Source organism: Fundulus heteroclitus, chromosome 1, assembly GCF_011125445.2.
Source record: "Fundulus heteroclitus isolate FHET01 chromosome 1, MU-UCD_Fhet_4.1, whole genome shotgun sequence".
NCBI classification, from domain to species: domain Eukaryota; kingdom Metazoa; phylum Chordata; class Actinopteri; order Cyprinodontiformes; family Fundulidae; genus Fundulus; species Fundulus heteroclitus.
Genome location: NC_046361.1, coordinates 38,654,941 through 38,669,734, shown reverse-complemented (window position 1 = coordinate 38,669,734; position 14,794 = coordinate 38,654,941). Strand labels below are relative to the sequence as shown.

General features: G+C 39.0%; 1 protein-coding gene across 1 annotated transcript in view; it reads right to left on the bottom strand.

Moving 5' to 3' along the window:
* Positions 1-391: 391 nt before the first annotated feature.
* Positions 392-14,794, bottom strand: part of oprl1 (opiate receptor-like 1) — a 154,668-nt gene continuing 140,265 nt past the window's right edge. Inside the window, exon 6 of the mRNA XM_012880024.3 lies at positions 392-2,364. Coding sequence (XP_012735478.2) covers positions 1,817-2,364 — 548 coding nt within the window. The 3' untranslated portion in view covers positions 392-1,816. The remainder of the gene's footprint in view (positions 2,365-14,794) is intronic.

The following is a 14,794-nucleotide window of genomic DNA, read 5'->3' as shown; positions in this document are numbered from 1 at the left end:
GGTGGAACGGATGGTAAAATGTTTAATTAGCTAGCTGAGCACCTAGAGCCATTTCTTTCCCAGCAGACTCCACCTGTCAGGGAGAACAGAGGGACGGTGATGCTGCGTCCTGCAGACCGCCTGCTGGGAGCAGCTCAGAGTATCAAGCTCAGAGTCACATATAAAACAGTTTGATGTAAAGACTTCCTGCTGCCGATAAGTTTATAGTGTGACGCGTACCTGTATGTGCGTTTATGTGGGGGCCTTTACATGAATGCACTTCTAGTTTAGACATTACAGTCAGGCAGTCTTGTAGACTCCATTGAGCTTCATTGCTAACCAAAGTCATACGTACACATTTTAACAGATTTTTGAGCGCTTTGTACCACATAAAATTAGTCAGTAAGCACAACGGTGATCATATATAAGGCGCACCATCAACTTTTGAGAAAATGTAAGGATTTTAAGCGCGCCTTATAGTCCGAGAAATACGGTAGTTGAAGCTTTATTAGGGATTGGTTACATATCTGATTTTTTTGTATTGTTCATAATATTGTTGCTGTTTACTGCAACATTCCCACTGGACCTCAATCAATAGTTATATGAAACAATATAAACTTCAGGAACTTAGGTTATCCACAAAGATGTTGACCTGGTCACCCAACTTCCTCTCTAAGGATCTTATGTTCCCCGCTGTGATCATAAAATAAATTGAATAAATATGAAAACAAAGAAACTCTCTAACTCTGTAAACAAAAAAGATTTCATGGGCTTTTCTTTGTAAATACTAAAAATGTGGCCAGAGAAGGAGAGTAATGAGAGTCGATCATTCATGTGACCTAATCTATGGGATTTATCAAAGCAGTTTAAGATTTAGAGTTCAAGACTAAATAACCTCATTTTGTTTTAATATTAATCCAATAAGTGGCACATTCCGTGAATCTGTGTGAGGGTAAATAACTGAGCAGAGCTTGGCGGCGCTCTACCAAAAAGAAAACCTCTTTTAGTAAGACCTCAGCCTTATGCTGACAACAGTATCGCAGTCTGGGCCTTTTATCCAACCCTGATCATGGGAAGTACTTATGAATAGCAAACAGTAGTGATGAATACTCGAGTTCACATCTTGACCAGACATTCTTTACCAGTTTGTGGTCCTTGCTCCTAGAGAGCCGCAGTCTGCACACCAACGGGTCTTTAGTTCCTTTCCTCAGTCCCCCAAAGTGATGCTTGGATGTTTTCACAGATTTGGTGTCCGTAGCTGCTACCAATGCTGCTGTTTGAACTCTCACTCAAAATGTGAGCCTATAACCAAGCAGAGTGTTGGGCAGATCTGTGGAGGAGCAGCAACCAGGTGGCAGACTCCTTCAACAACACCTGTCTGAGCCCCTGAGGCTGGTTTACGAGCTGAAACCAACACACTTAGACTGCGTTGGTGATCGAAAGTGATTCCTCGAGCACGACCTCTTAGGGTTGGTTTAAAACACTCTGTGGCGTCTTACTTTGCTCGGTTTAGGCGACAGCTAAGCTCCGTCCACGTCAGGCACGTCAAATCCCCCAAAAATCCCCTAATCGTCCCATCAAAGAAGCTAATATTTTTAGGTTCTCTGAATCTATAGATGTTATGTTTGTGACACGTCCCCTAAATTCTTTTCCTTTCCAACCCGTCTTCCTCCTCTCCCTCCCCCCCGCCCCATGCCAGTCTGCGTGTTGGGGGGCGGGAGGGCTCGTGCCGCTAGAGAGCTGTGATCTGGGTCAGCTCTGTGTTGGAATTCCCTGTCCCGTGGTTCTCTCGCCTCTGCGAGGGGTCTACCCCCACCAAAGGGAGCTCCACGCCTAGTCATGCGGGGTTAGCCGTCCCCGCCCCATGGCCCCCGCCGTCTCCGGCCTTGTAGCTGTAGGCCGCTGCCACCTCTCTGGCAATGCTCCTCATCCTGCCTGACTGCTGAGTGTCGAGGCGGAACGGAGACGGCTGGCAGAACTCACGGAAGCAGCGCTTGAAGTTTTCGTCCAGGAAGGCGTAGAGGACAGGATTCAAACTGCTGTTGACGTAGCCCAGCGCGATGAAGAAATGCATCATGACCAGCGCGTACATGCTGCTCAGATTGAAACCCAGAGACTGGGCCAGGACCATGATCTGGATGGGGGTCCAGCACACAACGAACGCCGCCACCACCACCAGGACCATCCTGGTGATGCGCCGCAGGTTGCGATCTTTTTCCTTGGAGCCGGACAGGATGCGAACGTTTCGGAGGCGTTTCACCATCAGACTGTAGCAGATGCTGATGATGGCCACGGGGATGAGGAAGGAGAAGAGGAAGACACAGGTGCCGAAAACAGGTTCCCAGTGCTCCTTGGGTTCAGGGATGACCATGATGCACTCAACACCTGCAGGCAAAAATAGACACAGAGGAAGAGAAATAAGGCTACGTGACAGAAAATGACTTCTTTTTACAAAAAAATCTAGTTGCATAAAAGAAAGGACTGCCCTGTGGACACTATTTCAGCGAATCAACAGTCCCTAAATGATCCACTATCCAAACAGTTCTTACGGTTTGGATAGTGGATATTAACGTGAACTTTAGAATTAGAAGATTTGATGCAATCTGTCATTTTTTTTAGCAACGTTTTCACAAAGTGATATTTGACATTTTACAAATTTAGTTAAACATCAATGCTGTATTAGATTACTGCATGATTGGACCCAGTTGGAAAACATTGACTTGAAGCAAAATGGGCTGAATTGGTCTTCATCTAATTTAGTTGGCATCATAATATGATGAAATGGGCTGTGTGACAGAGGATATGCATGAGTCCTTTTTATCTGCTAAGGAATAACTCTAGTTTGGAACTGGTTGTGTAAAAATACATTAAGTTCGATGTAGTTGACACATAAGTCAAGAAAAATATAACATTGAGAGTTTTAACATAGGTTTGGATGGAGGGTTTTCAAATAACTGAACTTACAAAAAAAAAAAAAAAAACTGTTACTGATGAAATCATCTATGCTGTGGACCTGATTAACTAAAATATGTTGCTCATCTACTGCATACTGTGCATCAGTTTAAATCACACAGTCCCAGGGAGACGTGCTGAGATATGCAGGCAGGAAGAGCAGTCACATCTGATCATAAAAGCAGAAGACCGTACACAACTCCCAATGACAGGCAGCATCCAGGTTCTCCTGATATAGTAAATACATTCTGAACCTTTTTACAAACTGAACCCAGGAGCTGGTTTGGACAGTAAATCCTCATGAGATGCAAGAAGCAATGGATTACAGAATGAGAAGTAGAAACAAACTTTTTTTTTTTACTTTTTTTTTTGGAAAGTAGAAACAAAATAAAACATTTCAAAAGACCACAGGGGAGGAGAGACTGGAAAGACACATGGCATTCCAACCTTTTTAAAAAAAGTTAAAATCTGTTTTCTGACTATGATCCTTGTGAGAAATTTAACATTTTGTTTCTTTTTTGTGTGTGTGTTTGTCCTGTCTGGCAATGTGGCAATAAGAATTGTTGTCTTAATGCCAAAAAGCGCCCACCAGATTTTACTTTCACAGGTGGAGCCTTACTGCTTTCACCACTTGATTTCTATTTATGCAAGAATCATTATTTGATTTTATGCTGGGACTATTTCATGTTAAATAGACACTGAAACAGGAAGATAGACGAGGGAAAAAAAGGAGAGAAACAGATGAGCCAAAATGCCTAATTTTAATTGTTTCTTCAGTGGACTCTCCAGATTGGATCTTTTATAGAACCAATGACCTTCATTGAGCAGTGATGTGACAGGAAAGATGGTGAAGAGAGAAGAGGAAAGTTACTCGGATTTGAACCCACGACGACCACGTGGTTCAGAGGCACATGGTGCGCCCGCTCTACCAAGATTAAAGCAAGTTTTCAATGTTTTTTCTCTCCTGTCAAAACAGTCCAGTTCAGTCAGACACGTGTGATAGGAATATAAAACATTATGACAAATCATTAACTATTGGTGGGAAAAGTTATAATTTAATCAGTGATTAAGACCTTATAGTCATGGCTGGGGTACATGTAGATTGGACATTTTTTGGAAATTAATGTTTGACCTTTAAGTAGATTAATTATGTGACATTTTCTGGGTGTTCTTTGCAGACACTTTCCCAACATAATATCTGACTTTTGCCTGACCCTGATCCTCTGATCCGTCTGCTTGAGGCTGTGTTGACATGTGTGTACGGGTTATAGACAGTGATTGGCTGGCTGGTAAAGCGATCACGAAATGCTCCACCTCTCTAAAACGATCGGTGAAACTTGCTGGAGAGCATAATAAAAGTCACGAGGGCAGCCCTCTGTTGTAGAATCATCTTTGTCTCCCTTTCTTCTTGAATGTCTTTCAAAACATCTGCCTCCGCACCACATAGCCACACACAGGAGTTCACCTCCGTCTCTTCAAACTGTTCTTTTGTTGTTGGTAACGATTCATAATATGCATAATATCTTAGTGGCATTTTTCACATCAACACAACTCTCACATGTCAGGATGTTGAGTAATGAACTCTCTCTACAATATTAATCAGTCTAAAGGAAGTCACAAAGCACAAATTAATAGAGGAGGAAAGTAAAATGTTAAAATCACGGTAATTTTTGGGTTTCAGCTGGCACTTTGTTAACTTTCTCACAGCTAACTGGGAAGCCAACAGGGTTTCTGCTTTGGGTATTATCTAAATCCTGTATAACAACAGGTCAAACGACATTTTTCTACATGTATGTATGTATGTATGTATGTATATACATATACACACACATATATATACACACACACATATATATATATACACACACACATATATATATACACACACACACACACATATATACACACACACACACATATATACATATACATATATATATATATATATATATATATATATATATATATATATATATATATATATATATATATATTGTATATATACATATATATAAGTCATTCCTATATAAGTCTATATATATATATAGACTTAGACTTAGACAACTTTATTTGTCATTCGGTATGCACAAAGTGCGTACAGAACAAAATTTCGTTTCGTACAGCATTTGTAAATCGCAGTAGAAGTTAACTTACAGTTTTAGGTGCGGCAGAGATTTAGAAGTAAACAGTAGATTTTAAATATACAGTATATATATATATATATATATATATATATATATATATATATATATATATATATATATATATATATATTGCTGCTACCATGTTAAAATTTCTGCTGAATTTATTTGTTTCCTACGACAGTGCAGATGCATATCTAATGCATATCCACTGTGAAAAAGCTTTTATGTTTCTTAAAGGCACCAAAGCCTCGGCTTTGCTGTGTTTTCCACAGCAGAAAATATGCAGCTATCTGCTGCTGACACGTTTTTGCTCCAGACCACTGGTTGCTAAGACAGACCCGTCACCTGAGGGCACAGAGAGGCAGACAATGAGACACGACAAACAATTTCCTGAATCAATATTTGTACAACTTTGTGCAAATACTGAACATTTTGTACATAACTAATGAATAATAAACCACATCTTAAATACAAGGTTGGAGTTCTGTCTAAATCACTGCTGGTTGTTAAGGTTTGATTATCATTTTGTTGAGATCTTTTTAGCACTAGATGACGTTTATAAACTCATTTAGTGCAATAAAGCAGTGCATACTGCAGAGCACTCCTTGTCACTTTGCATGAAAGAGCCGGGTCAATCAATTTCATCTCACAGACGCACACAGAGACGTTGCATTCAACGCATCTAGTCCTGCTCAGGCCAACTGGGGGCATCGGCATTGGAAAACAAAGCAGAGAAGAGTAATGGTGAGTAGAACTCTATTGTACCTCAGTAAGTAAACTGCCTCTTAACAAATCTGGTGTCAAGGATGTGCTAACATCTCCGGCACAATTTGTAAATCTCACTTTAATGAGTAACTAAATTAATCTAAGCTTTATTTATCCAGGTAGACCTCATGGAGATTAAAAATCTCCTTTTCAAGAGACCTGCACCAGAACGGCAGCAGCACACGATTCCGATCAAAAACAACAGACACGTAAAAACATTAAGGATACGGTTTTGGCATAAATATGATTAAGAATTAGGCAAAACATCTACAAACAGAAACCTTATTTATAAACTGGTTTAAAAATGCCTTAAATACTTTAACAGAGACCAAATCTTTCAGCTTCAAAGAATTCAAAGATTCTTCATTGTCACAGCGCTTTATTGTGATAACATTTCTTTTTGGCCACTCTGGCTAAGAGTACACATGAAAAAGACAAAGAAACAAAGAAACAAACAGGCAAGGAGCAGGATTTTAGTCTGAGGGAGCTGCAAACTGGAAAGCTTTTTACCTTAATCAGTGCGAACCACACACTAGGTAAATCCCAGAAGGACCAGAAATATGATTGAGCCAGTGGTAACATCATTGGTTGTAAATGTTTGTCCATTATTTCATGTGATTTTACATAAAATAAATCTATAATTCTTATATGCTGAATACACGATTATGTGTTTTTCTTTTTTATGTGTTCATTAAGGATGCACAAAAAAAAAAATTTTTGCATTGTGTAAAAACACAGGTAGTACAGAATGCTGCACACATACAAAATGAAGGATAAAACTCTCACAGCAGAGCTTTTAAACTTTCTTGCATTGTCAGCTCTAGATAAATGAGAAGGAGGGAGAATCTCTTGCACATACTAATTTTCAGACAATCAATGCAACTGAACGACGATTTTCTTCGATTTCTGCCTTTAACCATAAACTTAAGAAAAGGAAGGCAGAAGGTTTTGGGTCAGTTTTAGGCTCTTTACCAGACACATTTTGGTCCTTGTGGTAATTGAATATTTCATCTTGTACAAAACAAGCATTTTCCAAAATCCTTCAAGCGCACCATTTAGGAATAATTACGCATCACGCCTAAAGAATTACTCTTTTCCCCAGTTAACTAGAGCATGATGAGGCTTTTTAAGTGTTGGCTCCAGAATGATGGAACACAATAGCATTCCATTTTAGGCAACCTGCTTTACTCTGTGTTTTTGTGAAAACACATTTATTTTCGGTGGCCTCTTTGTGAGCTGGTTTCTTGTTTTTTTCTCTTTTATTTCACTACATGCTTTGTAGTAGGTTTTATTCTATTTTTTTTGTTTTGTTTGTTTTTTGGTATATTTTCTTCTATTCTTGGTGTCTCGGTTTGATCTGTTGTACAGCACTTTTGTGCTACTTTTTTAAAACTCTGCCGTCCTGTTTAACATTTATAAAAATATTTAATAGTTATTTGTATTAACTCCAATTATAAATGACAAGCTTATATTTTTTTAAAGCAATGCTTATACTTTAAAATAAATCCTTTAACCGTGTTTGCAGTGATGGGAAGATCAGCCCATAGACCCACAAACACAGCAAGATAAACTACAAAAATCAAACAATCAAACAAACGGAAATGGGACCTGGTAAAAAAAACAGGAATTATCTATTTTTCCATTTGCTGGATGTTTTTATATGTTGCACGGCCACAAGTGCTCAGGATTTAACATGCGTGGGCGTCTCCGTTAAAAACGGAAGCTGCAGCCGTGGCTCCATTACAGCCACGTTGCAGCCATTGATCAAAAGCACAGTTAAAGTCTGTGTGGAAGGACAGTGATACCCATCTATTGGACTGTGATGTTGCTGCATTTTATTTAAAGAAAAAAAGTCATAGATGTTATCATTTTGTCCTCTGAGAACAAAAAGCAGACTGTAAAAGTGAAACTTTACCAGCATCAGGAGATATAATAGCCGTATTGATGAATGTGGGCTAATAATCCATATTTCTAAAGGTCCAGTCAGGCATGAGAGCAGCTATTGCTGCAGTTCCCCACTGCAGAGGTTTAATGCGGAAAAATGAAGTAAATAAGGAATGATCCCTGTTAAATGTGGGCTGGTGAGCGGAGACGTCAGTTTTAATTTCTGTCTTCATTTCATCCTTTCAATCTCACTTGTCTATGAATAGTTTCCCCTCAAAACGGTGCTGACATTTTTCAAACCCGATCTTCAGACAGAACTCAGTTAATGGTCAGCAATTTTGTTCTCGTTTTCATCTGATCCCTGCTGACAGCTTGTCAGGATGTGGATAGTGCAGACAGCCGAATGGCCAGACCTCTGGTTCAGCTGCATAAAGAAGCCAGGCTGCTCTAGATGTGCCTCTGCTGCACACCAAAAAGTATTCACACCCTCTTACACTGATAGAACCACAAACCTCAATGTTTTATACTGAGGTTTGTGTGTGATGGACCAACACAAATCTCTCTTCCCAGGCCACGTCTCTACAACGTTGTTTATGTCCGTACTTTAGTGCAACTGCTGTGTTCGCACCAACAAACCAGGCTTTTAAACAAACTAAACACATCAGGTGTGAAAACATCCTTAAAGCCAATAACCTTCAGTGTGCAGTGGAGTAATCCACATGTGGTTCAAAACGACAAAACTGAGAGTCAGCCCCTCTATGACCAAAAAAAGGTCCCAATAAATTCATATTCTTTGTTATGGACGTAAAAGCTGCCTCCGTCCCTCTACGTTTAACCTAATCTTTATTCTGGAGAAAGCAATTGAGGAAGCTATTGCTGCAACTAACGCCGTGTACAGCATTCCATATTCAGTTTCAAACTGGGTCACAGCTTGTTAGTTTATCTGTTTCTGTCCTAGAGAAAGACACTAAAGAAACTACTGCGGCCATTAAGTCTCTACTTCATCTTTTACGTAGAAAGTATTCATGGATCAATGTTTCTCTCTCTTCTGAAATCCTAATTTGGTCACAGAAGATGGACGTTCAAACCAAGCCTGGTTCTCCTGGAGGTTTCTTCCTATTCAAGGGGAGTTTTCCTTTCGACTGTTGATCCATGCATGTGCAGCATAAGGGATTGTTGCAACGTTAGCAGCTTATTACAATCAACCCTGCACTGTGGACATGCTTGTCCAGGAGGAGGAATGTTGCTGCAAACTCAGTGAGTCGATGCCAGTGGCTGGGCTTTATAATACTAAATATTAAACTGAAGTTGACTGCATTGTTTAACAACCAGGATCACATTGGAATACATGGAATTGTTTTTGAAGGGGATTTAATTCATTGTGTATTTCTGTATATATGATTTTTGTTATAAATTGGCGCTGAATGAATAAACTGAATTAAATCCCTGGACATTTTACCCAAAAACCTCTTCTGGATATTTTTTGTGACAGATGCTAACTGAAATGCAGATGCTGGCTGTACAACTGTGGAATTATTATAACCCTGGATATAGGCATATATATATATATATATATATATATATATATACATATATATATATATATATATATATATATATAGGCATATATATATATATATATATATAGGCATATATATATATATATATATATAGGTATATATATATATATATATATATATATATATATATATATATATATATATATATATATATATAGGTATATATATATATATATATATATATATATATATATATATATATATATATATATATATATATATAGGTATATATATTATATATTATATATATATATATATATATATATATATATATATATATATATATATATATATATATATATAGGCATATATATATATATATCCTTTCTGGTTTCCATTTCACAGCTGCTGATTCTCAACCTCTCCTGCCACTTCTCTCGTTTTTTCTTCTTTATTGCATTTTTCCACCGGCCTGGATTATTTCTTTCCCTCTGATTTTTTGCTGCTCTTCACTTCATTTTCTTTTCACTCCGTTGATTGTGCTCCCTCTTACTCTGCTCACCCGTGGATCAGACCTATCAGTTTCCTTTTCTGTCCATCACACTTAAACCTAGTTCTGCTTTTCAGGATTTCTCACCCGCTGTTGTGCCTTTTACTCGTGTAATTTCTGTTCCTCTGCCTCTTCTAGTCCTTTCAAGTCAATATTGTTTTTTAAGCATTCATAGTGACCTTTTTGTATCTTATCAGCCTTTCTTATCATTTCCTTTCTTGACAGTCTTTCTATTTGATTTTTAAGCTTTCTTATCTAGGCAAGGCAGGGCAAGGCAAATTTATTTATATAGCACAATTCAGTACAGAGACAATGAAAAGTGCTTTAGATGATTAAAATATAGGAACATAAAACAGAATAAAAGCAAGTAGGGATAGAATGTAGAAACAAAAAAGAACATTAAAAACAGTAAAACGGTTTAACTAGAACAGTCAAAGGCAATTTTAAACAAATGTGTTTTTAATCTTGATTTAGAAGAACTCAGGCTTTCAGTACTTTTACAGTTTTCTGGAAGTTTGTTCCAGATCAGTCGAGCATAGGAACTAAATGCTGCTTCTCCATGTCTGGTTCTGGTTCTGGTTCTGGTTCTGCAGAGCAGGCTGGAGCCAGAAGACCTGAGTGGTCTGGAGGGTTGATGCCCTGATAACAAGTCTGTGATGTATTTAGATGCTAATTCAGGGATTTATAGACTAACAGAAGAATTTTAAAGTCTATTCTCTGAGATCCAGGGAGCCATGGCAGGACTTCAGAACCGGGTCCATGTTCTCTACGTTCTTAGTCTTAGTGAGGACTTCAGAACCGGGTCCATGTTCTCTACGTTCTTAGTCTTAGTTAGGACTTCAGAACCGGGTCCATGTTCTCTACGTTCTTAGTCTTAGTGAGGACGCAGGCAGCAGCGTTCTGGTTTAGCTGCAGCTGTCTGATCCACTTTTTAGGATTAAGTGATTTTCAGAAATAAGTGATTTTCAGAATTTATTTGAGCACAGTCATTTGAACACAATGATTTTAATCTTTCATCTCTCCTCTGAAGTGCATTGGTCTACCTGTGATATTCAAGTTTAAAGTCTTTCTTTCACTTTTACACCTTTAATCAGAGCACAGCAACATTTCCTTCTCTTTCTTTAATTTTTCTTTCACCTCTATTTACCTATTCCCTTATTATTTCCACCTTCTATAGCCGCTGTGACTCCTCTGGCATCTTTATCATATTTATAGGGAATAATTGGAAGCAGCTGGAGACCTTGGCCCTTCATCTGGACGTCTGGAAGCTTGTTACTCTGCTACCTCTGAATGTGACAGTTGATGATTTATCATTTAAAAAGTTTAAAAAGCCTAAGAATTTTTCCAAATCAAAAGTGATAGTATACACCTGAATACACAGGGATTTATTTCATCTTGGTTCTAAGATGGCGGCGCAGAAGCCTGCAGCCACCAGAGGCCCCTGGCGTTTTATGTTAGTCTTCTTGTTTTTGCTTGTTTTGTCACCCTCCAAAATCTAATCCAGTACAAGAGAGGGGAGCTAAAAGAACTGGGGTCAAACGTTAAAGCTTACGGATCGTACTGATCGAAGAAAACCTTTATTCCGCCCAAACTGCAATACACAACAGAGCCACCATTCCCCCAGCCTCCGAGGCCTAGACAAGGCCAAATGCATAGAAGACTTTGCACCAGGCTAAAGGTTAATCCACAGAAACCTGATCAGCCCAGTCTCTTTAACACCGGCATGCCACACAGTTGTGTTCTCAGCCCTGATCTCTTCACCCACGACTGCTCTGCTGTCCACTCCACAAACATGGGTGTGAGGTTTGCTGACGACACCACTGTGGTGGGTCTCATTTCCACCAATTATGAGACCTCTTCTAAGCCATTCACAACACAAACCGTGCAAAGTTAATAAACCAAGCGGGGAGGAGCCGAGTAGGGTTGGTGGAACTGGGGCTTTAGTGTCTTTGTGAGCTTCTACTGATGACTAAAAGCCTCTACTCCAGTAAACCCCACAATTTGAAAAGTATGTGTGGACAACAGTGGTTCATCTTTTAAATTTTGATGAAGGTGTTTGGTATGTTTAGATGATTTATAGCTCAATGTTCATTGCTTCAGGAAAATAAATAGACAAAACTCTGATCAGGTACAAGGACTAAAACCTAGCTACGTCCAAAGCAAAACCCAGAAAGCTCAGAGAGCTGATGCTCAGCACCACGGTCAAACCTGATAAAAACGGTAAAATGAAAGAAAAATCACTCAAAGATATAAAACTGTAACAAATTTTGCCGAACAGGAGTTTGTTACTAGCAACCCGTTTTGTTATTAGGACTTTTGCAACAGCAGAAGGAAAAAGTGCTGCAAGATGACATAAATGATCCATTAGTTCTGGTGGAAGTGTTTGTATGTACCCACCAGCAATAATTTACTGTAAGCAAGATACTAAAAAGGCCGGCTCTTTAGAAGCTGGATTCAGTGCACTTTCAGATTTATGTTTCACAAACATTTATGTTACATTATGTTTTCTTTAGATCAAATTAAGTAATACATCTTCATTAAATCTATGATATTCTACAACACTGTATCCAGGAATAAAGTTGTTCATCAGGATTAGCCTTTTTTCTGCCTCAGATATTTTCCCTTGCTCTCATTGCTACAGAACACATCAAAGCACTTCATTTTCTCAAGCTATTTTAATTCATGGAACAACTGATGAAACAAGAGAAATGAAAAGGAAAAGCAAAGACTGCACTGAAACAGGGATGTTGCCATTCATTCAAAGGGTTATCTCTTACTGTTAATTGGCATAAAGGCTTGTATAGACCTAATGGTCATTTTTGGCTTAAAATAGTACACATTTACTGTTTTCAGCTTGTTGTCATGGCTGTACTTATTTGTTACCATAATAGGACGACATAGATAACTGTCTGATAAGGCCACAGTTTTATACATGGTAATCCTCATAAAGTGGAAAAACACAGTCTGAGTCAACCTGAACAAATAAAAACAGTCTTTAAAGCTACAGTAAGGAGTTCTGAGAGATCTGTGACACTGAAAATCTGAACAAGCCCACCTTAAAGGTCCTTCTCCCATTGCTCTGTAACATTTGACTGCTGAGCTTGAATCATGGTAGCAATGTGTGGGGGAGGGGCTGCGTGATTGACACTGCTAAGATTTCCTCCTGGCTCTGATTGGTTGTTTATGACTGGGAGTGGTGTATTTCCGCAAATGACAGTAGGACTACTGGGAGGAGAAAGATAAGGCTAATATATATATATATATATATATATATATATATATATATATATATATATATATATATATATATATTACAAAACTTACCTTAAGAAGCTTTAGCACTTAAAGTAAAATGTGAAAATGGCAGAAAACATGTATCTTGGTGTGGTAGTGTCCCAAAGAGAACACGTATGTGTTGTTTGGTTTATCTTGAAAAGCAAAACTGGGCCGCCGCTGCTATAGATCGGGTTGGCATTTAAAATGGTTCCCGTCTCCTCAATGAGTTCAGCGTGCCAGCAGGTGTTGTACACTGTTCCCCTAAGACAGGTGGCTGCACACAATATGTATAAAGCCGCACAGATGAGCACTTCTCTTAAGTGTTTGAGTACATGAAGCCAGCGACACAGACCCATCAGAAGTGTGTGGTGGGACAGAGCAGGGTCGATATAGAGCACTAGACATAAAAGGCGTGCCAGATTTCTCCCTTTCTAAAGAGCAAAACACAGCAGCAGCAAGTGATATCTGTCAAAACAGATCATTCTGTTTCAAACACAGCCCACATCATTGGTGAGTTCAGTCGTTGTAACCTTGGGCAGGACACTTCACACACTCTGCCTGCTGGCGGTGGTCAGCAATGGGTGGTGCCCATTGTTGCACTATTATTACACATTGTTTAACTTATTTAATGTTTATTAAATAACTCTTTGTCTGTTAGGTATTGGTGAGTATCAGCCCAAACAGCTGATATCAGGACAGTAGTTGGAAGGAGTGATTCCACAATTGTATGGCTGCCGCGCTCCTGTCAGTCTTCCCCAGGGCAGCTGTGGCTAAAATAAAGCTCAACAAAGTCAGGGTGTAAATGTGTGAATGAATATAGAGCAACATGCTCTGGGGTCCTCAAGACTAGATAAAGCACTATACAGGAGCATTACATTCACCAACTAAACAAGAAACTAAACATGGCTAAAGTACATGTTTGCTGCAAAGTCAATGATTGATTCAATGGCTGGGCCTCTTACAAGCTCAGCTAATTTAATCCATAAATTAAGAGAAAAACTACTTTTTCTCAGCTCTCAGTTGACGGCATGAACCACCTGACTGCACGGTATTATAACTTGGACTGAACTGGAACGTATGTAGTTGATTTTTAATCTGTCTACGTCCGATGTCTCCAACCTCAGTGCAGCTAAAGTCCAGTAATGTTTAGATGCAGCTCTGCTCTGACACACCTGAATCAAATAAATGCTTGATTACCAGGCCCCTCCAGAAACCGACGGCACGCCGTGGAAGTAATCAGGCCTTTAAACCCTGGTGAGATGGAACAGAAAGGGATTTAACAGTGGCAGGAAATTAGCTCTCAAGGACTCGAGTTTGAGAGCTTCGGTCCATATGATTAGATTGATTTGACAATTTATTTTTGCACATTGATTTAAGGTTAAATGAATGTGGTTAAATATGTAAATAAACACAATTGAATTGCTCTGCCTTCAATGTGTTGTAATGGTGCCACTTGACAAGCATTAAATGAGTCACAGTACTGTGGCCTTCTAGGTATGTTTACACCTCAAATGCAATGGGAGGCTGGTGGAAGGCACCGTCCATTATTGCTACTTTACAACCTCAAAGCCAGCAAACCTGTTCCCTTGTGGGCCATTATAGCACTTTCACTACTTCATTTGGCAACCTGAAGGCAATCGCCCTTTGGCACCTCCTTCTTTAGGATATTTTCCAAAAAGGGGGAAATTGTGGGGCGATTCTTCCTCAGGTCCATGCAGATCATC